The 23639-nt window shown below is 31.3% G+C and overlaps 2 protein-coding genes across 2 annotated transcripts in view; both read right to left on the minus strand.

The window, feature by feature from the left end:
- LOC134726312 (polycystin family receptor for egg jelly-like) overlaps window positions 1-4938 on the minus strand; it is a 97025-nt gene extending 92087 nt beyond the window's left edge. The window contains exon 1 of the mRNA XM_063590713.1: window positions 4641-4938. Coding sequence (XP_063446783.1) covers window positions 4641-4938 — 298 coding nt within the window. The remainder of the gene's footprint in view (window positions 1-4640) is intronic.
- Window positions 4939-13106: 8168 nt separating this feature from the next.
- On the minus strand, window positions 13107-23104 carry LOC134726313 (uncharacterized). The gene is made up of 4 exons (XM_063590714.1): window positions 23095-23104; window positions 19845-20180; window positions 16334-16468; window positions 13107-13255 (listed from the first exon to the last, which is right to left on the minus strand). The coding sequence occupies exons 1-4, from the start codon at window positions 23102-23104 to the stop codon at window positions 13107-13109; spliced, it is 630 nt and encodes a 209-aa protein (XP_063446784.1).
- Window positions 23105-23639: the final 535 nt, after the last annotated feature.

Raw genomic sequence — 23639 nt, forward strand, 5'->3', positions numbered from 1 at the left:
AAGAATTTAAAACTGATACTATAAGCTGATAGAGCATTCATTAAGGATAAAAAACTAAAAATATTGATAATTCATGGACCTCCTTTTCGAGATATTTGAGATTTAAAATATGGCGGGAAAAGACTAACTCTGACTTTTACCTTATATATGCATTGGTATTATTTGGGCCTCAGACAAAAATAAAGAAAATCAAGATTCTTTTAAAATTTTTGTAAATGACTTTTCATGATCTATTTAGTCTTATATGAAAAAAGAGTTGGGTGTTATGGGGCAAAATATTTAACCTTATAGTATAAAAAACATCAAGGAGTCTAATCATTTGACACGAATTCTAAAACCTGACCTAAGTACACCCTTGAGACCCGGGATGAACAGTTGTTTATAAAAAGCACTTTAAAATATTAATTAGTTAATTGACGTGATCGATTACTCGACCGGTTCATTTGGCAGTTTCTGCTTCTCCATTAAGCAAGTGGTGGCAATAAGAAGATAAGGGAGATATTGGTTGGCTCGGAGACAGAAAATGTGTAGGATGACATTTGGTCTTGCGGACTGCTACTTTGTGAACTAGAGCGTTGACAATTTGTATCAGTGTGCCTGTTCAGTTAAAAGCAGGATTCATAGCCATATTGCTGAAAAAGTTTTTCGTCTTAACTATGCATTTTATATGACAATGGACGCTTAACGCCATTATCATTATCATTACAAAAAATAAACTTCTTATATTGATATAGTGAGCCAAAAATGAATATTTAAATTTTGAGTGTCACACAGTTTGGCCTCCATTGCGTCGCAAATGTGCGTCATATTAAAAACTCCCAAAAGAGATTGTAATAGGACAAGCAATTACAGCTATAGTTACTAAAAAGATGACATCTAATTATATTTCTATAGTTAATTTGGGTATTTTGGCATAGTTATTTCATCCATTCAGAATAGTAAATGCTGCAGACAAATTGTAGTCAAGTTACAAAACCAGGACAAGCAAAACGGTTGTTGCAATTTTGTTAGGTTTTTTTTAGGGGGGGGAGGGGGAGATATATTATTTAAAGCTTGGAAAAAGGATATTTCTATATCATCGGTGCGTTTGGTGTTATTTTGGTTAAGATTTGGTACCAATAAATATGTGTTCTGGTTTTCCTATGTGTTTATTTTTTTCTACAGACTTGATAAAGTTTTTTTTCTTTTTATCGGTGTGTTTAATCACGCTTCTTGGACGGATATTTGTAAAAGGAAGCGGAGTTTGATCCTAGACTACGGGATAAACAGAAGTCATTAAACTATACCAGAACTTGCACTATCTTCTCACATTTAAAAGATTTTAAAATCAGACTAACCTTTTGAAAAGTCAAAACTCTATATGATTATTTAATGGTTAATGGTTGTCGCTTCTTTCATATTTCATGCATATACAAGACGAGAACAAATAATCAACAACGAATGGCAGAAGGTAATGTTCAAGTCACAAATCTGATCAGACTTATTTCTGAACTTATGACAATCGAAAAATGAAATTAGAGGTAAACGTAAATACAAAATATGTATACTGAGCCAAAAAAGTTTAGCAACACTCTTTGTTGTTGTTGTTGTTTTTGGAAAAAAAATTATTTAAACATCATTGATATATTCCTTAGTTTGACCTGTAATTTGAAACTATCATACTTTTTTCCTGGTAATCGATTTCGAGCCATTTCAGCTTTGTACGTGTAACTGATGTTTTACCTTCTGTACCTGTACTTTAAAAACGATATTTAAAAATTCTTTTTTCACTAACGTTCAGAAACACACCATTGGTAAGAAAAATACATACACTTTTGAAAAATATGCATAGAGCCTCAAACAGGCCTCCCCACAAAAAAGTAAAATCACAAAAATACTGAACTCAGAGGAAAATCAATTAGGAAAGTCCATAATCACATTGCAAAATCAAATAACAAAACGCATCAAAAACGAATGGACAAGAACTGTCACATTCTTGACTTGGTACAGGCATTTTCAAATGTAGAAAATGGTGGATTAAACCTGGTTCTATAGCGCTAACCCTCTCACTTTAATAACAAATGACCGTCAGAAAGCTCTTGGAATGATTGATGCCGGGGAATGAGTGTTACTGACATCGCATCTCGATTCAATGTGCATAAAACATTAGTTTAGAGACTAACAAACAGATTTCGACGAATTGCAACTGAACAGGATAGGTCGATATCTCGTAGACCAAAAAAAGTATCGTCAAGGTATGAGAATTTTCTTCGCGTTAAATCAAAACGTGACAAGTTTTTTCCGGCCACAAAAGTTGTGCATTGACTAAGAGCAGCAGCTGGTGTGACTGCCAATCCTGCAATGGTGCACTAAGGGCATGGCTGAGAAATTGGTTTTGAATAACACTATACTCATTTCCACACTTTGACCCTTCCGCGCTCCATACAAAGAAAATCCTAATGAATGTTAGTGATAAACATTTATGTTGTTTCTGACATGTCATAATTCCATTTTGTTATTATCAAAATTATGTGTTGTTATGATTTTGTAAGAAAATAAAATTTCACATTTTTGTTGCTAAACTTTTTTGGCTCAGTATATTTTGATCAGATTGTCACCATAATCGTATTTCAATTACCGTAGATATATATTATTACATGTAATTGAAACATACATTATTTATTTACTTGTTATTGTCACTGGAGAAGACATTTACCTGTTATCACAACTCTTTCTAAAATCAAAATATGGGAATAAAGTACGCATCGATGGAGAACATCGAAATAGAAAATTGCTCACAATAGTAATACGTTTAGCATAACGTAGTTACATTACATTTCCTTATATTTAAATAAAACATGAGTGTAAAATATATATGGATAATATCCAAATCCGAATATGATATAGAATAGGTTTCTGCAAAAAAAAACATATTTTTGTTTACAGAATTATATTGATATGATTTACGTAAAGGATAAATATTTAATTAGACAATTTGCCATCGCACGTAGTAATGTAATATTAACTTCATTTTAGTGAAGGGCAACATAAAAAGCATTTGGTCTATAAAACTTGTATTATAATTTATAGAGTGAGAACATGAGTAACGATTGTCATATTATTCTTAAAATGAATAGTAAAAAAATAATGTATTTTGAATTCTAAAACAATCCTATCGATGTCATGGATTCTTCTTTCTGTAAGATCGAAACGACGTACCATGGCATTTATATATTACTTCCGTAGATAAACATAAATTGTAATGATACATGTGAGGACTTTTTGAAGGACGTAACTATTTCTTTAAAAACATAAAAACCCAGTATTGTTATTATATTGCCATATGCATGTAGTTATAGATTGAAATTGTACTAGTAATTGTTCTATGATTGAAATTCCTCCATAACTGTTAGCGTTGATCATGTTGATGATAATTTTACATTCGAAACTAGCATTGGCCTTTATACAGTTTTATATTTGTATTTTCGGTAGGTAGTTATCCTTTCATTGTATTCACCTTTCTAGGTATATCAATACAACTGATGTTACTATACGTCACATAAATTATAAACAATTGGCCGTTTCAGAATGTAAAGCATCATGGGTAAATAACTTTACGTCATTTGTTGAATTTCCATTGTTTTGGACGTTTTCAACCAATCACGACGTTTCGGTGTACATTTCTGAAAATATTACCCAGAATGCATTAGATTCTGAAACGGCAAATTCTATTGAGTAACACATTATCACATGGCATGGAATAATTCAGTTAATTTTCATTTAATTGAAAGGAAGAACGAATTACGCTAAATATATACACCAGCGGTGAATAACCATATTCAATGCACTGGCGAAAAACCTTTTGAGTCTCTTGGTTTGTTCACGAGTTATCTCCCAAAAAAAACCCCGTCACAGACGAAAGTAAAAAAAAATGGCAATATTTATGAGTCACGTTATAGTAAGTCCATTGAGTGACGAGGAAACAAGGCTTTGAACATGCTTCTAGTGCCGGTGATATCTCATATAAACGGTCTTTTTTTTAGAACCATCAATATTTGATTAAAAGATTCAACCTTTGTTGTACATACGAGAAATTCTAAGACACAAAAGTATTTCGAACGTCTACTTCGAACTCGTGAAGTTGTGATTGTAACTACTAATACTAGTCAATAGTACAGTATGTGTTTTTTCACTGGTCCAAAAAAAACCTTCCACTGTTAATTCGTTAAAATAAAACTAATGTTGCCCCTTAGAATCGATGAATATCTAAAATTGACTCTAAATAATTAATTTCTCTTCGGACTGCGCCCTAATTGAAATAACCTTCTCGTGTTGACAATTTTGGATATTCACATTTTCTACGGGTCATAATTGCATATTATTATACATGCATATTTCTATTATCTTTTCAACATGAAAAATGCCATAAAATATACAGGTTAATGCAAGTATTTTTATATAGATATAACCTGATAACTTAAGCTTTATGTATATTGAATCTACTATTAACCTGTATTATTGGTGCAATTTTGATATCTTACTTTGGCGCAAATGAAGTATTGTTTGTGGCGCAAATGAAATATTGTTTGTGGCGCAAATAAAATGTAAACTGGCTTAAATGCATAGCATCGAAAGAAAGTAACAAGAAAGTTTTATCATACCATATATTGTTAGCACATTGAACGTTATCATCAGTGTCACTTCATTTTTACTCAGACAGTGTTGTTGATTCTGTGAACCCCATAAACCATCCAATAACAGAACACACCCTGATGCGTTGAAATTAGGTGTCCAATAGTAAATTTTGTCATCAGTAAAGCCATAAACTAATGACCCAAACTTAGTATTACTACTGTTTGTCGTCCCGTTTGTCATGGATGAACCAGCTGGATAGAACTGGTAGCCCTGATTATTTCCACTTTCTGCTTTTATCTGAAACGGATGAATAAGGTATAACATGCGGTATGAGTGCCAATGAGACAACTCTCCATCCCAATTACCCTTTTAATGTCTGTAGTATTATCAATATTGTTCTGGTTTAGTCAATAGTGCACTAGTAACATATGTAGTCTCTTGCCAAAAAAAAAAGAATTGATTGGCTCTGCATATATAAAAAGTTAAAAGACTTCATGTCGTTTTTTTCGTTTTCTTTTGTTTAGCTCGAAACACAAAAAATAGATAAAAATCGTCATTAAATAGCAATAACTCTTAAAGAAGTAAACGGACAATTTCGGCTACTTTGACCTATTTGCAGATCTGGTCTATTTAAACTTTTTTTATAAGATCATTTTAAAAAAATGTTCGCTGAAATTAGTATTGATATTAATTTTAGCGAAACAGTTTAAGACGGAGGTACAAACAATAGTCAAAATCGTCATTTAAAGACAATTAATTCAGAAGAAAATACTGCTTAAATAAAAACTTTTATTTAGGCTTTGCAGGTTGTAATTTTAATATATATGTTCCAGACCATATGAGTATTTGGACCGTATACGTATACTCCGTATGAGTATACACGTTCGGTCCGGTACGACCTGACCATACATGGTATTTGATCATATGGGTAATTAATTAAATTGAAACAAGCATTTATCACAATCTTTATTTTACCAGTGATTTTAAGTTTTACAAATTGTTATTGATAATTCATTACAATTAGATAAAATGAACAAACGAACAATTGAAATTAAGTATTTGTTTAATTGTAAATCTGAATCCTATTTTGGTACTATCGACCAAGGTGACACTATTCAAGTAACGTAATATTTTTTTACATTTTCATGTATGCAGTTCATGTATTTTCCTTCGCATTTGCATTTTGTGGTAAATTTGATAAATATTCCAAAACAATTGACCTCCCACTTGATATTTACTTCCGATACATTCAAATTTAGCAATTTTTCCTGACCATATCGGGAAATAGGTATTTATTCGGATCTAAACACGTACTTGTGATTTGGTTAAAACCGGTTTTGTTATAAATATACGAACATATCCAGAAATCAACGCCACTTTCCGGATACGGGTCACTGAAATTACATTAAAATGATAGGGAATTTTGAAAAAATGTCTGTTTTAATTTTAATTTAAGTGATAGACAGGTAGCCGGGGCAGAAAATGAATATACACAACAATATACACCATTTAAACGAAACATAATGACTGTTGTTGCAAAAATACAGGTTTCTGAGCTATTTTGAAAATCGAAGCGAGAGGCTTTTAACATTGCAGTGTAAAATACAGGCTAAAATGGCTGAAACGTCAAATTTGCAAACTTCGTGTTGAAAATTGGCTTACAAGGTAATTACAAAAACAGGTTGCCGGGGTGAAATTTGAAACTTGAATAAGCAAGTCTAAACCTTATATGTGTAGTCGATGAAATCTAGGTTCCAACGTAAAATCAAAATGTCACTATTTCAAGAAGAATAAACTCACGAAAGCACGAAAAATTCACTAAATTCGAGTTCATTGTTTTGATTTTGACCGCTTGACAACTTTACGGAAATATCAAAGTGATTGTAAATAAGGACTCTGTGACGGGCAACTTATAATATCCGTGTTTTAAAGATTTTAATGATATCAAGCATACGAAGCCGGTCCAGTTCAAACTACTATCACGTGGTACAATTCTCATTTACATATTATGAATATTAATTAGCAAAACCACTACTAATTTCTGGCTATGCAGAAATGTCGAAATGTTCAGGACTTAATTAAATCCGTATTTCTGTAGGAAGGTGCAAGCATACGATTTTTATTGCGTCTTACACTTTGAGAAGCGAATAATCTTTAACTACTTTATTCAAATGTTGTGTAAAAACGTTAATTTTGAGCTTTGAAAGTCAAGTGGCTCGAGCATTTTTCTGAGGAAGTTTTAAAAAATTGCAAAAAAATATTTTTACAGTGGGTTAGCTTTCATTAGTCTTCACTATCTATAGATCAACAACTTTTGGTTATATTTATAATTTAGAATCACCATTGAAGGTGGGGGACGATTGCGCAGTTAAAATATTCTATTCGTATGCAAGAGTGACATTTCGTTGTATTATGTGTCAATTCGAAAAAGTTAATCGAGTATTCTCTCCCCTTAACAGGTTCATTATTTTATAATTAAGTTTACGTTTCTGATATAATTTTGAATTATTACAAAGTGTATCAATTCAATATATTTCAGTTTTTGTTATTGGTGTATCAAAAACATTGATGTACGAATATAAATTCATAAATTTGAAACGTTTAAAATGATTACATACCAATTTAAAGAACCGTTCATCATTTTTTAAAAAGACTATGAATGTTAACCGATTTAATTATCTTCTCTTGATGATAGATTGATTGGGAAATGAACCAGCGTTATCTAATGGTAATCACATGGAGGGACCGGCAAGCAATTTTTGATTGTAGCTGAATCAACGTTAAAACTATTTTCCACTATAAACGAATGTTACTTTATACAAATATAAGGACTTAGTTAGCTAAATCTACAAATTTTATTAGATATTATGATTTTTTATTGCAATAGATTAATATGCTAATTCAATTAAGTGATCATAATTCAATTAATGTATTACTGATCGACATGTTAAATGTAAGAGATTAACAGATTTAATTAGCGTGAATTTAAAAAAAAGTTAAAATATAAAGTTTTTGTTTCAATTACAATTGATTTTTTTTATATCAATATGATAGTTAAGTTATGTTGATCTGCTTTATGCATTTGTATTTAATAAACCTGACCATCTTTTTAATAGAAGCCAGACCGTACGCGTACGGTCCGACTGTATGAGTATTTTAAAAAAGTACGCATACGGTCCAAATACTCATACGGTCTGGAACATATACATATGTCATGATTATTATACAATTTCAAACCCATGTGATCATATATTATAACTGACAAATAGTTTCAATTATAGAACTACTTAGTACGTAGTATCTTAATAAATATACAGTATGAAGCATATAACAAACTAGAAATTCTATAAGTTACAAATGAAATGTAAAGTTCATACCCTGCTCATACAAATACCACGTTAAGGAACTGGAAGAGAGTTTTTTTTTTTAAATGATCAAATCACGAAACGAAATGTTTTTAAACAAATTAACTACGTTGATCGAGGTTTCAAAGACAAAAAAAGGCATATTTAAACATACTAATTTAAATAATTAGAAATGTTAATTACCTGCCTTCTGGTGTTTCTAAAACTGTGATAATTAGTAGTGAGTTCTACTTTAAAACTAAAACATTTATCCACTATCATTCACTGTACTAAGTGACCAAAATGAATCGAAAAATGCAATCACAGTTATGTATACTTAGTCTATCAAAAGCTGTCAAAGTGGTCTGAACCATTTACTTTTATTCATTTGATTCTTTGGTTCGTACTTTTATTACATATATAAGGATGTGTTCAGATCATCTTTTGCTAGAGTTAGAAAAAATAATTCTCCTTTGGATAAACTCAATTTTATAGATAAGAGTCCCTCTGAAAATATTCACAATAAGTTTCGTAAATTTACCCTGGAAAAATACATGTGCCAGTAACATTGCCTTTACATTTGAATTAGGAAGATTCTCCTTTTACTGTGTTATTGCACACAGTCAGTTTTGTATGAAGAACGACTTTTGAGTGAAATCTCATCTGATTTACTTAAAGAGTGTTATTCTCTTTTAAAATCACTTCATGATCAAGGTATAAAATCATGGTACTTATATGTAAATCATATGAGTTTCGACCATAATATAGCAAACCCAAAGATGCAAACACTATAAACAAATACAGAGCATTTTCGGATTTAAGTAAAAATTTACTATGAATATTTACTTCACCAAAGATACATTGTACAAAGAAAAATATGACAATAAGATATCATACCTTGATCAGAATAGTGCACTTTTTTTGTTAAAGCATATAAGAACTGAATACAAACAAGAATTTTAGTTGACATATCCTAATCTTAAGAAAACTTATATCCAAATTTAGAATTAGTGATCATGCCCTCGTTCTGACAACTCGCCTAATTTATGAAAGGTCTGTCAACTTGCCCCACTTATGAAAATATCTTGCTTCCTTTAAATTTGTTAAATAACAAAGAGTTTGTCTTGTCACCCTGGTGTAAGGTTTTGATTTGAGCATTTGTACGCTGAAGATCTTGAGTTCGAATCTTAGCATAGACACTGGGTTTTTTCTACACAAATTTTGAAAGGGAGTCTTTTCCATAGAAATATTTGATTTTCTAAGTTTTATTATGTATTTAACATTCCCGCCTTAAATTAAAGTTGCAGGACAAAGGAATACATGCAGAACATGGAAACTCCAGATAGGGTGATATGGTAGGGGGGATCCGGCTCAGATCATCCTTGTTAGTACAAAGCAACTGAGATGTAATTATTATGCATTCGACTTGCTTAAAAGTGTAATTTGCATATGAAAGAGAATGAGAATATCTTTCTTCATGATTAAGTCGAACGATTGCGTAATCATTCTCAAACTTAGAATATTGTAAAGTGCTCAGTGCTCAAATGATCTCTTGATTGATTGTATTTCTATTGTAAGTGAAAATTAAATGTTTATAATTGATGCATGATTTCATTTTGCCTCATTTCATTCATGGCTTAGTTCTAGTGGAGTAAGGACTTTTTTATAATTTGAAAAAAAAATTAAAAATTAAAATGTGTTATAAACATTGGGTGAAACAACAGAACAAAGCAAAGGTAGACTTTGTACATGTTTCCCGATTGTGAGTATGAATGTAATTCATGTAATATTTTAGTGATGATTTGGCCTTTTTATTTCCTGTTTAAATCAAGAAATACTTTTGAGTTACAACTAATTTTATTTTACATACAATATTTTGGTCCTGCTTTTTAAATCAAATACTATTTCATTATGTCACAGAAATGTTCTAATAAAGGCCCTTTAAAAGTTAAAAAATATATTCAAAACTAAATTAAACTTATTTTGATATCTTTCTGTTTATTTACAATTCGACTGTTTGTCAGATTCAATCATTGTGGTAAATCCTTTCAATCTGATAAATGTGCTACGGGTAACTTATTTATAAAATTCTTTGTTTTAAACTGAAAATAGACCCCAAAAAAGGATTAATCTTTACTAAAGAACATGATTTACATTCCTTTTGATCTTCACATTTAAGAAACATAAAATTCTACAGTTCCATTTGTCGAGAGCACTTTGCTATATTCTAATTGTTAGATAAAGTATAAAAAAAACTGTTTTTAAATTAAATCAAACTAAACCATGACAAAAGATGATTTTACTGTATAATGAAGTGAAACCAATAGTCCACTTAACAATTCACCAAATTATTTTTTTCTTTCTGATTCTTCATTTATTAATCATTTTTATTCAAAAATTTACAAATGGTTTCAGTCATATTTGTATTTTTGAAGGTCTTACATTGTTGATCATTGTTGCTATTTGAAGTTGATACCTTTTAAGATAATTGACGAAAATTTGCAAAACAATCGTCCATTCCGAGCAATATCACCTTTAACGAGTCATCTGAAAACCTTTGTGAAAGTAAACCTGAATAATTTGAACATGTTTGCCCTATCAGTTTTCTCTATTTCTTGTGGTTTTCAAGATAAAATTATTAATATATTTTACCCTTATGTTCTACTTTTACCAATGGCTACCATGTTTGTTGAGTGGCCGAAATAAAAATACAAACTTTACACTAGATACCACAAGGATCATTCATTTAAAGTATGGTTGAAAATGGTTCTGATCAGTAGTTTGAGACAGGGTCTTTGGAAAAGTTGCAGACGAATGACAACAGACGACAAGTGATAGAAAACTACATGACCAAGAAACAGTACAGATTACACAAATCATAGAGCTAGTTAAGTATTATAACTCATGTCACATGCGGGAAATACCTATTAAAATAAATTAAAAAGAACGGTTCTCGGTTAATAAATGAATAACAAATAAGAGAAAGGAATATTCAAACTCATTGGATCCCATTGCCCCGAAAGGGTTAGCAGATCCTGCTTCACATCTGGCACCCCTAAGTACAAATTATGTATTAGAAATACTGAATTCGTAATTAAAACTATGTATTTCCACTTACCGAAAACAGAAGCAAATAGTTGTTATCTTGAAATGAGTAACCAGCTGGAACAGATATAAAGCTGGAGTTTGTTATGTTCGAGGTTTGCTCTAGAACGATTGGTGTGTGGTTAAAACTGTTAAAATCCCATACAAATGCCATCACTCTTACTGTTTTGCTGTATCCGAAATCACCAGATTCTCCCCAACCATTTATAGCATTAAATGGAACACCTGTATTCAAAATGTGAAATATATCATTAACATAAAAGATATTACAGACAAAGAATGGTATTCTAATGTATAAATAAAATAAATTGCAAATTTTTCACATGACAAGGTGGTAATGACTTTTCCTTGTTTATTGGCTTGGAACTCATCTGGAGTTGATAGCCTTTACTTAGCTGTGGCTTAGTGGTAAAACAATTCGACAAAAGCGCCGTTCTTTTGCTTCGGGTTTGTCAAGTACACGTAAACATTTGTGAATAAACCTCGTGTAATAATTAGTATTTCATCTGAGTCCTCATGGAAAAGTATGACACGGATTCAACAACTATAACTTTATATGAACGGATTGGTGTTCACGTCCATGAAAAAACTTTTTAAGGATATCAAGACGACAAATCTGAATATGAAACCTGCTGTGCACATGTCTGTCTAGCTTAACCGGACTTCTACAGCTGTATAGAGAACCATCATTGCTTACTTCCAATTAATTTGACCTCTGATAAATAGTTGTCTCACTGACAATCAAACTTCATCCCCTTATTTTTATATATAAAGTGTTAGATATATAGGAGTCCTCAGAGACATATGGCCCTATCCGGACACAATATTCACATATCGAGCCCAAGAGATTCTGATATAACTAGACAAGGAGCAAACACCATTTTTTATGTCTTTGGTTTGATAAGCCAGAGATCGAGCCCACCGAGTTGGTTTCTAGCTTAGAAAAACATATTATATTCTTATTTCATTTTTTTTATACGTTTGTGAGAGATCAAATATTGTTTCACGCTCTGATAACGTAGAGATGTTGAATTGATAATGTTTTGAGTTAGTGAAAATGTTCCCTTCTTAGTAATCCCTATTGAAATAAACCAAATAAGACATGATATAAACTTATAAATGACTACACAGGAAAATGGTAAACAAAGAAGGTTGATTTTGTGATTTTGTAACGTCTGCGTGCTTTGAATTTTTTTCTGTGAAATTGTCAAAACCATAGAGGCGTATCTTTTTTTGTGCTAACGGAAAGATTTTGATTTAACTCGCTCAAAAAGTAGATAGTATGTGATTTGACTTATCAACAATATTTCTTACCATTAGCACTCGACGATCCTGCGCCTCTTCTTGGAACCCATAATCTGATTTGACTATCGCTAAATGCAAATACGACACCTCCAAATGGGTTACTGGATGTTTCATAAAATACGCTACCTGATGTTCAGAAGAAATGTTACATAAATAAATACCTTAACAGGACACTCAATATATAATACAACATGATAGAGCACATAAGTTATTTGAACTTTTTTTTAAAACTAATCACACGTTTTTACAAACAATCATTTAGCCAAACAACTGGGTTTATATTGCTACTTATTTATCTATTTTATAACCACTCTATATACATCAAAAAATAGAAGGCAAACGTATTTTGTTTCTCACGTCTATAAACATATTTTTTTTTTTATAATGAAAGTAGATAGATACTGTCAAACTTTACAATATATGCATGCATGGACATCGCCATCATGGATATGATGCTTACACTGTGTGTCGATGGGTTTTTGTATGTGCAAAACCCCCCGAAAATAGAACTTCATCATTCTTATTTTTTTGTAGATAGGCTAAGGTATTTGCTAGTAGTACTAACAATAGAACTTGCAGGCTTATTTAGTTTCCGGTAATACAAACAATAATTAACCTGCATGAATGAGTAAGTTCACATCGTGTTGCTCTTATTTTAATATTTTAAGGAAAAACCAGTTACCAGTTTCTTTTCGATGCCACCTTTTCGACAATGGCACTAATGATAAGACATTTGCATTATGGCGAGGTACATGTACCGTGTGACAATAATATTCTTACTGATAACAATACATTACCTTGTGCCTCATAAACCCAGCCTTGATCAGTATGCACCCTTACAATAACCCACGTGGCTTTATGTCCATTTGTTAAAGACTTGAAGTCACCTAACGTAAAATAAGAATAATACATACAGAAAGTTAACGATATTAGTTCAAAAAAGATACATGCTTTTCATCTTACTATCCGCCATCTCAAATTCTTACTGAAAGGAATTTACAGATATTCCGATTATATAAGACTTCGTAGGTCCATATCATTTGCTTTCAACATTTTGTATCGGATTTATTTTACTATCAATGCTAAGCAACGGTTCAGCATTGGTAGTTAAAAAAATCTCATAAAAACGCTGAAAGCAATCAATATTGACCTACGAAGTCATATATTATAGGACTAAAGTACAGGGTGCTTTTCATGTCCGTGTTTAAAACATTTAATCAAACAAATACAATTCTTTATTGGTAATATGAGTCAAAATAATAAGGGTTAAGACAGTCGGTTCTTCGTTTAGATGAAAAATCTTACAAATACATTGCATTTCCCTCCAAAAAAGCACATTTCATTATATATCTAGACCGATCACTACGTCTGTATTTGGTCCCGGGACACAGTTATCTACCTATAATTTCCGTTGATCGTTGTAGTTTCCTTTAAGTTCAGCGTATTTTTCTTATTTGATCTTCTTTGTCTTTTATTTTCGAAAGTTGTTATTTAAAATTGAGAATGAAAATGGAGAATGTGTCAAAGAGACAACAACCCGATCAAAGAAAAAAACAACAGCAGAAGTTCACCAACAGGTCTTCAATGTAGCGAGAAATTCTCGCACCCGGAGGCGTCCTTTAGCTGGCCCCTATACAAATATATACTAGTTCAGTGAACGCCATACTAATTTCCAAATTGTACACAAGAAACCAAAATTAAAATAATGCAAGACTAACAAAGGCCAGAGACTGATTAGGGACAGGCGCAAAAATGCGTCGGGGTTAAACATGTTTGTGAGATCTCAACCCTCCCCCTATGCCTCTAGCCGATGTAGAAAAGTAAACGCATAACAGTACGCACATTACAATTCAGTTCAAAAGAAGTCTGAGTCTGATGTCAGAAGATGTAACCAAAGAAAATAAACAAAATGACAATAATACATAAATAACAACAGACTACTAGCAGTTAACTGACATGCCAGCTCCAGACTTCAATACAACTGACTGAAAGGTTATGATTTCATCATATGAACATCAGGCACAATCCTTCCTGTTAGGGGTTAAGTATCATACCATCATAACATATATGAGAAGATCATAACCCGTGTCATACCAACAACTGTTTTTTTTTAATAAATGTGTTTAGTTCCGATGCAAAGACCCTATAAAAGAATCAATATTAACGCCAAAATATGCAATCTTTAATGACCTGACAACAGTATCGTAACTATATCCCTTCTTAATAAGTCTATTCATAAGTTTTGTTAGTTTCTGAGGTGAATACTGACACCTTTGTGCTTTATCAAGATTTGTTTGTATTTAGGTGGAAGATGAAACTTCAAATATGCTGTCTGAAAAATAATTCTTTTGAATGATTTGGTCAGGTAGATAAAGGTGTAATTTCCTCTTGGAGCTAGCGCTCTGGTTTCATCCTTATCAGTGTCCTTATGTTTTGGGTCATAAGAGAGAATGAGCTTGTAGACTATTCTGTTTTTGTTTTATATGTTTTGGGATAAAAGTAAACTTAGTTCCCTTTAATTTCAGTGTAATTTTTCTTTTATTTTTCTTTGTCCGATTTTGGAACTTTTATTTATTATTACCTTAATTTAACAGGTATAAGAACACCTTTATCTTAAGTTTCTTTTACTGGATCAAACGTTTGACTCAAAATGCCGTCCGTATTATAACTGACAATATTTATTTTTATTAACTCCATACAAAGTCTTGATGCATTTTGTTATGAAATAAAAATGCACAAAACAGTCAACCTTGACCTGCTGGTCTATATTGGCACATCGATTTAACAGGGATTAGCAAACCAGTAACTTTGACATTTGTAAAATATACTCAAAGTTTGAAACAATATAGACAAAGTAAGGTTACTGAGGGGTTTCGTGTAACAAAACAAATAAAATTCTTATAAATCATGGTTTGATGAATCGGCTATCCGTTCTTTTGTCATTTATTAATCAATGTTAACAAATAAACTCATCATAGATACCAGATTTAAATTGTTATATTTACGCCAAACGCGCGTTTCGTCTACAGACCACATCAGTGACGCTTGAATCAAAAATTGTGAAAAAGGACAAATCAAGTACGAAGTTGGAGAGCATTGAGGTGTTGACTATCGGGCTGATGATACCCTCGTGGAAATAAATCTCCACCAGCAGTGGCATCGATACCAGGATTAAATGTTATATTTACGCCAAACGCGCGTGTCGTCTACAAAAGACACATCAGTGACGCTTGAATCAAAAAACGTTTAAAAGGCAAAATAGAGAGCGAAGTTGAAGAGCATAGAGGACCTACACGTTTTTCCAAATACAGCTAAGCTAATCTTTTCCTGAGAGAAAAAGCATTCGTAATTAGAAAATTCAAAGTTTTGGTAACAGTTAATTTATAAGTATGAACATATCAATGATAGCTAAACTCAAGCAAATATTAAAAAATCTAAATTGCATACTTATTCTAAATTTAATAACATCTTTAAAAGCTCAAAAGCGAATATATAAGTCAAATTTAGAAGTTTCTATAGAGGGAAATCTTGACACAATTTAGAATAAGGGTTAATCAGTGAAAAATTAACAAAAATCGACTTAAAAGAATCGATAAAGATAAATTATTTTACTTGTGTTGTTAAGGCTAGAATACATGTATGCAGGTGGAAGACGAGTTTCATTTTTTTGAAGGAATGCACTCCATATGAAAGGGAAGGGATTGAAAAAAAATATCATAATGTTAAAAAAATCCTTCATATTTCAAACTGCAGGATTTTTATTTGGTTGAAATTATCAATTTGCTAGAGATACATGTAGTTTATGAATATATATTGAAAAGGGTTAATATCCTGTTAATATTTTTACAGTTTTGATTAGGGATTATTCGCAACAGAGAAAAAAAATGTTCAGCCAAAATTCTACAAAAAAATTTCTATGCATTGGATCAATTCTAGAAAACAAATTCAGATCATATATACTAAACCTGAGCTCATTTGAATTTCTTCAGAGACGAATTGAGGTCTTGGAAGTGAGCATGCTCTCCAAACTCTTGCTCGCACATGTCCTGCTGAAAACGATCTAGTTATTGAATCGTTACCATTGAATGTATTACTTTCCCCTGAAACAGACAAAAACTGCAATGATATATTTACTTCCAACAACAATTAGTCCTAACCATTTTGTTTTCATTTTATTTCTTTTTATTTACAAACGATTTTGCATTCATGAAGAAAACACAGGAAACCATTGTTTGCTTCAATTTTTGATTGGGAATCTCCAGATAAAAGTGATGAGCCTTTGAAACAATTACTTTTCAAGATATTTGACAAAAAATGTTATTTTTCGTAAATGTTGCTTTGGTATTAAATGTAAAGAATACGTACAAACTTTGAATGTGAGTAATTGATTTTTTCTATACAATCAGTGCTTTATTGTCGAACAATTTTTAAATCAATTTTTAACACATATGCAACCAAGTAGAACAATTGCAAACTGTATAGACGGTGATTGTTGTTGGATCAGTTCGAGAGTTTAACTTTCCAAATAATTGATGACCAAACTCAGTAAAGACTCGTCTAAATGGTAAACTCATCCACACTTACCAATATCTTGATGATTTTTATTCATTAAATAATCAAGAATTTTCTTAACATCCTAGCGAAATTTAACCAAAGAAACTTATTTTACGTAAATCAAATTTAAACGGTTATAACTGTCCTTTCCTAGATTAAGATATTTCAGTTTCACACGGGAAACTGCAAACTAAAACTTAAGACAAAAGGGACGATGTTTAGTTCCCTATTGTTAATTTTCCCTTTGATTGATAATGATTTTCCTTTGGAACCATCTTACGGTGTTCATATTTCACAACTCGTTCGCTATGCCCGTGTCTGTTGTTACGTTTTGATTTTAACGAACGCGAACGTAATCTATGTATAACTGGTAAATTATTAAGCCAGGGATCTTGTCACCACAGTTTACCTTTACTAAATTCTTCCATAGATGTAAATATTTGGTTTTCGAGTTTGGTTCTACCTGTAGAAAACTTATTTATAACGGGATAACACATCCTCATTTTAACGGAAATGTTGTGTACCGTGCCCGGAAATTTAGAAACGATTCTGGTAAAATTATCGATCCTTTAAATAAAAATTTCTAAAAGGTTACCAATTAAACACTAGTACTGTAGTTAAATCATTGAATTTATTGGTATTGATATCAATTTTGGTATCAGTAAATTAAAAGCAAGCTAAATATTATTGTTAGATATATATAAACACAGTCATGTACCAAAGAACAGTGGTGAAAACTACTGATTCGTATGGCATTCAACCACAATTAAAACACAGCGTTCTACCTGTACCGACGAACAGTGGTGAAAAGCACTAGTACTGATTTGTTTGGCCTTCAACCACGAGTAAAACTCATACTCGAAGGTTCATCTGCACTCTATCAGTTTTGCATATTATTACACTTTCCACCGTCATAAAAATGTGTTTTACCTTTGAATATCTCTATTTTCAAGTAAATTTAGTTTTTCTAACTACAAAACACTTGTTTGACTCGAGTGACAGAGATCATGATTTCGAACCGACCGAATAAAGCCAAAGATCAAGTTATAATGAATTATTATAAAATAACTTAAAATTCAATTTAAAGTTTATAATTTTTTAATAGATTTTCGTTCTTATTTACGCAAATCTTCGATAGGGTTTGATTAAATTGTATATAATAATTTAGTAATTCACCACTGCTTCAACATTTATTGATTATCATAACGTTGACATATTTAAAATATTACATCTTTGGGTACGAAAATGAACTGTAAATATTTCATATGGTTGGAAATGCAAGTCTTTGTTCGAGCCAATGAATTAAATAAACAAAAAAAACGAAGTCTTTGTCTAATTATGAATTAATCAGGACCAGGAATGTCATTTTAAAAGAAAGGCAATTAAAAGTATACCAAATTCAAGAAACAGATGGATAAATTAAGTAACAAACAGAACCAATAAAAGACAAATGGAAATGTATTTTGATTTCCTAATTTTTGTGAATTAAATTTGAAATAAATCTCCTACTGACTCCTGACAAATTAGAGCATGGTACTTCGTTGACAACGCTGTCCTGTAACATATTGAAAATTGTATGTTAACATATAAACGACTTTCAATTCTGTTTGTTGGAAGACTGCTGTCTTATTAAGGTATGCCATACATCACTTTTATTCACGATGAAAAAAAATATGTACGGGTATTTCGCTAGATTTCCTGTAGATTTGTATATCTTGTAATTGATTGAAGTCGTAATACAGTTTTGGGAAAGATGGTTAAATCATAACATTTGGTTCTTTTCCTTTTGTTTGTAAATTAAAAAAAAATCCAGCAAGAATTGATAAGTTTTGTTTGGGTTCTCTTGATTAGAAATACTCTTTTCCCGTTAAATTGATATGCACCAAATAAGTCATTTTTATTTTAAGCTGTTGAAATTCGTTCTCTGTTTAAAGAGTTTGTTATGTTTTTTTCAGGATTAAAACAAAATTGTGGACTACTAGCCAACTGTCATGCTTTTTACAGTTACTAAAATGGGCTTGTTTCATCAATTCATAAGTCATACTTATTTTATTCAATAACAATAGAATGAAAATACAAGCTACCATGGTGACTACAGGAATACAGAAAATATTATTACTTACTTCGTTTACATGTGTTTTTTTTATAGTTAGATAATGTGCTTATGGGTTCAAATAGAAATTACTTGACTGCATGGGTTACTCATCACAAAATAAAAGATCAGCACTATTTTATCGTTTTATATTTTTGTAATTTAACCCTTTCGCTACTTTACAAACTTTAATTCGAAATTCTTCCTTCTGTTGATTTTAACGTGATATCATTTCGGGCTTTCACAATTACAGAATTTTTTATATTAATTTTGTACAATGCTGAAATTGATACACATGCAAATTTTACATTTATACAGTACTGAAATTGATACCCATGAAAATTTTACATTTGTACATTTGTACAGTACTGAAATAAATACACATCAAAATTTTACATTTGTACATTTGTACAGTGCTAAAATTGATATACCTAAATATTTTACATTTATACATTTGTACAGCGCTGAAATTCATACTGATACACATTAAAATCTAACATTTGTACAATGCTAAAACTGAAACACATATAAATTTTACATTTGTACAGTGGTGGAATTGAAAGATTGAATAAATTTGATAAATTTTTTTACGAATAAATGTGTTCGAAAATCAAATTCACGTTGAAATACAAAGAGACTCGTAAAAACGAAAATAATGTGACAAGGTATTTTCTTTCGGTCTATAGCCTAAATGCCTCGACAAGTTTGGAATGTGTAAGACCTTTAAACACCAAGTAACATATAAAATCTGAGACGCAAAACTACGCATCAACTGATATGTTAATTGTTTTGAAAGTACGTAAATCCAATTTGTTAGTAAACATACTTACCCAAATACACTAGTGAACCTGTACAATTCGGATTTGTACAACCTTTTGGTCCTGGTGCCATTATCTTGATTGTTTCATTATTATATACGTACAGAACTCCACCGAATGGCAAAGCATTATCCTTTCCTCTCTGTGCAGATCCTGTTGCTAAGAACCACATGTCCTTATTCAAGAACGTATCAAACACTTTGACCTGTACTTCAACCTTAAGAGGAAGTTCATTTAACCCATGTGAAATGTCCACTTCTGGATTTATGTAGGCAGATATTGACTTCCAGCTACTAATAAAATCGGGAGGTGCTAATGCGTTCGAAATATCAAATACCAAAGTTTTCACTGCAACAAAAAAAATATCAATGAGGGCAGTACCACCACTAATGTTTTAGAATCATGAACTTAAAAACAATGAAAAACAGACATACGCCCTTAACTTTTAATAAGTTTATGTCTCTGACAATTTATCTAGATTTAACGAAAAATCCGCATCTTAAAGCCTTAGTCCTCCTAGACCACGATCGCACCACGCTGACAGCGTTCTTAAATTGATTCAGATCGTGGTGAGGTCGCGGTATAAAAATGTTAATTTTTCGTTGTTTTTCACGATGATACTAAGTCCTCATTAAGTTTCTATAACGATCCCACTACGATTAAACCACGTTATAACCACGCTCATTCAACCATTATCACGATACTACTACGTCATCACGTTCTCAATACGACCATACCATGAGTTATCTGATTGTAACACGATCTTAACATACTTCTTTTGCGATTATAGCACGTTCTTACAAAAAAAATAAAACTATGACATTTTTTTTGGTATAACAGAGTTGAATTACATTTGTCACTGTATCGTTTATAAGGTTGAAGGAAAAAAGTTTTGCATTCTTGCTATAAATGCATTGAATGTTCAGTGCTGAGAATTCATTTATATAATCCGTCAACCTTTGAAGATTAAATAAGAGCAGAAAAAAGGACTTTAAATTTCACAGATAAAGAGCTTCAAACTCATATGGATGTCGTATTAATCAAAGAACACGTGAGTATTTTTCCGTAAACTTTTAAGTTTTATCACACATACCGCCTATGACCATCATAAGACACCTCTCGTGTAGTCGTTACTTGATAAACAACTTTAAGAAATGTCCTAAGTTAGTAACACTTTGTAAAACCAACTTAGTACTAAGATATATCGTAAAACATTCCTAAGATACTTTGTGAAACTGGCCACTCAATCGTAAGTCAAAGTTAGTTTCAACTTGATACAATTATACCTTGAAAAAGCGATGGGGCCTGATATTATAAGCAACAGAATGTTACTTGCTGTCAGAAATCAAATTTCAAAACCATTATGTTTATTATTCAATAGGTCATTACGTGATAAAATATTCCCAAACCAGTGGAAAATTGCACATGTTATTTCATTATTTAAAAGCGGTGATAAATCTTTGCCCTCAAATTATAGACCTGTCTCTTTATTATCTTGTGTGAGCAAACTTCTGGAAAAAATAGTTTTTAAAAATATTTTTAATCATTTGCATTCACATAATCTATTATACAAGTTTCAATCAGGATTCATTCCTGGATATTCCACAACCCATCAATTGATTGAGTTGTATAACCATATTTTAAAGTCACTAAACGACAAACAACTTACTAGTATAACATTTGTGGACATAAGTAAAGCTTTTGATACAGTTTGGATCAAAGGTCTTTTATATAAGCTAGAAAAATATGGCATTAAAGGGGATTTATTATGTTGGTTGAAAAGTTACTTATCGGGACGGTCTCAAAGAGTGGTTATGAAAGATTCACTATCCACATTGGGCTGTTTAAGAGCTGGTGTGCCTCAGGGGTCGGTACTTGGTTCATTATTATTTTTGATTTTCATAAATGACATTGCAGATGATCTAAGTGGGTTCAGTAGACTTTTTGCTGATGACACATCTATTGGCCATACTGCACCCGATGTTACAAGTCTCAACACTTTAATAAATATTGATTTAGATAATTTACAAAATTGGTCTGAGAAGTGGATGCTAAAATTTAATCCTAATAAAACAGATATTATGATTTTTAATACTAGGAATATGCAGAACGTCCTTACTTTTGATTTTGGTGGAGTCTCAATAGCTCCTGTAGATATACATAAACATTTAGGTATTATTTTTAGTAGTGACTGTAAATGGAATAAACATGTTGATAAACTGATAGAGAAGACGTCAAAACAAGTAAATGTACTGAGGAAACTAAAATTTAGACTAAAAAGGGAATATCTTGAAAAGATTTATATGATTTTTATTCGTCCTATTTTGGAATATTCATCTGAAGTTTGGGACAACTGTGGGCAAATTAATTCCGAAAGGTTAGAAAAGATTCAGATTGAAGCTGCACGTATAGTTACCGGTTTACCATGTTATGCTAGTATCAACTCTATTTATAGAGAGACGGGATGGGAGAAATTAAGTGTCAGAAGGGAATTTAAAAAACTGACCATGTTTTATAAAATTGTAAATAATCAAACACCGGATTATTTACAAGAATTGGTTCCTCCGTATGTATCAGATACAAATAATTATAACCTTCGAAATAGACATAACATTAATATACCATTGAATCGTCTATCAGTTTATCAACAGTCTTTTTTTCCTTCTTCTATTACATTGTGGAATGAATTAGATTTGCATATTCGTCAAATTCCTACATTCTTTTCTTTCAAGTTACAATTGCAACAACTGTATTTTCATAATGTAAAACCTCCTAGGTACTATTTTTATGGAGATAGACTGCTATCTGTATTACATGCAAGGCTACGCAACAAGTGCAGTGCACTGAGCGCAGATTTAAACAAGGCCAACTTAGTACATGATGCATATTGTGCATGTGGGTACACTAGTGAAAGTGTTGAACACTATTTATTATATTGTAATAACTTTGCATCGCAAAGAAATGTTATGCTTACTGAACTGACCCACTTGGACATTCCTGTTACAATTGATTTGTTATTGTTTGGTAATGACAACTTAGATACAAAAGACAATTTTGTAATATTTTCTGCAGTACATAAATATATAAAAGAAACTCAACGTTTCTCACTCTGATAACAACCTTGCTGAATATTGTTTTATTTACTAGTCTAAAGTACAGACGATGCATTGTTCGAATGATTGATTTATTGTTCATAACGGTATCATAATGTTTCGCCTCAATGGATTTCAATTATTGGAGTTAAAACAAAAACGATACTTACTTCTTGTCATCCTTTTATCCGCATTTTTAACGGCAGAATTAAATGTCCGTATCACAATTATATATATTTACAATATTGCATGTTACTTTTACAACTTATACAGGTAAATATTATAGAAAGTCATTTAAAACACACACTAATAACAGTAGGTGTTTTCCCTTTAGACTAATCGTTTGGGTGTGTTTGATTATTTAAAAGAAGAACGTTTGATATCCATTGAGCCGTTTCTATTATTCTTTGTGTATAAATGTTATAGTAACAATAGTTTTGATTTATTTAATTATTTTTCATGCCTTCATGCTTATTAGAAAAATACAAATTTATGTAATGTGCTATATAAATATAATGTATATTCATGTATATTATGGAGAAGACGGAACTAAGTTGGAAAACTTGTGTCTAATCCATTTGTTTTGAACAATAAAATATGTTTAAACTAAAACCTTAAAACATTTCATACAAGTTATACAAAAAAAAATACTTACTTAGTGCCAAAAAGATAGTCCACATTTTGATTATTCTAAATCATTGACACAAAATATAGA

The sequence above is a fragment of the Mytilus trossulus genome, chromosome 7 (assembly GCF_036588685.1).
Source record: "Mytilus trossulus isolate FHL-02 chromosome 7, PNRI_Mtr1.1.1.hap1, whole genome shotgun sequence".
NCBI lineage: Eukaryota > Metazoa > Mollusca > Bivalvia > Mytilida > Mytilidae > Mytilus > Mytilus trossulus.

What these genes read in the sequence shown, in the direction of transcription:
- LOC134726313 (XM_063590714.1), bottom strand. An exon ending in AGGTTCACTAGTGTATTTGG is followed by an intron (nt 16,469 to 19,844) that starts GTAAGTATGTTT and finishes TGTCTGTTTCAG; the next exon opens with GGGAAAGTAATACATTCAAT. An exon ending in AGAAATTCAAATGAGCTCAG is followed by an intron (nt 13,256 to 16,333) that starts GTTTAGTATATA and finishes ATTTTACGTTAG; the next exon opens with GTGACTTCAAGTCTTTAACA.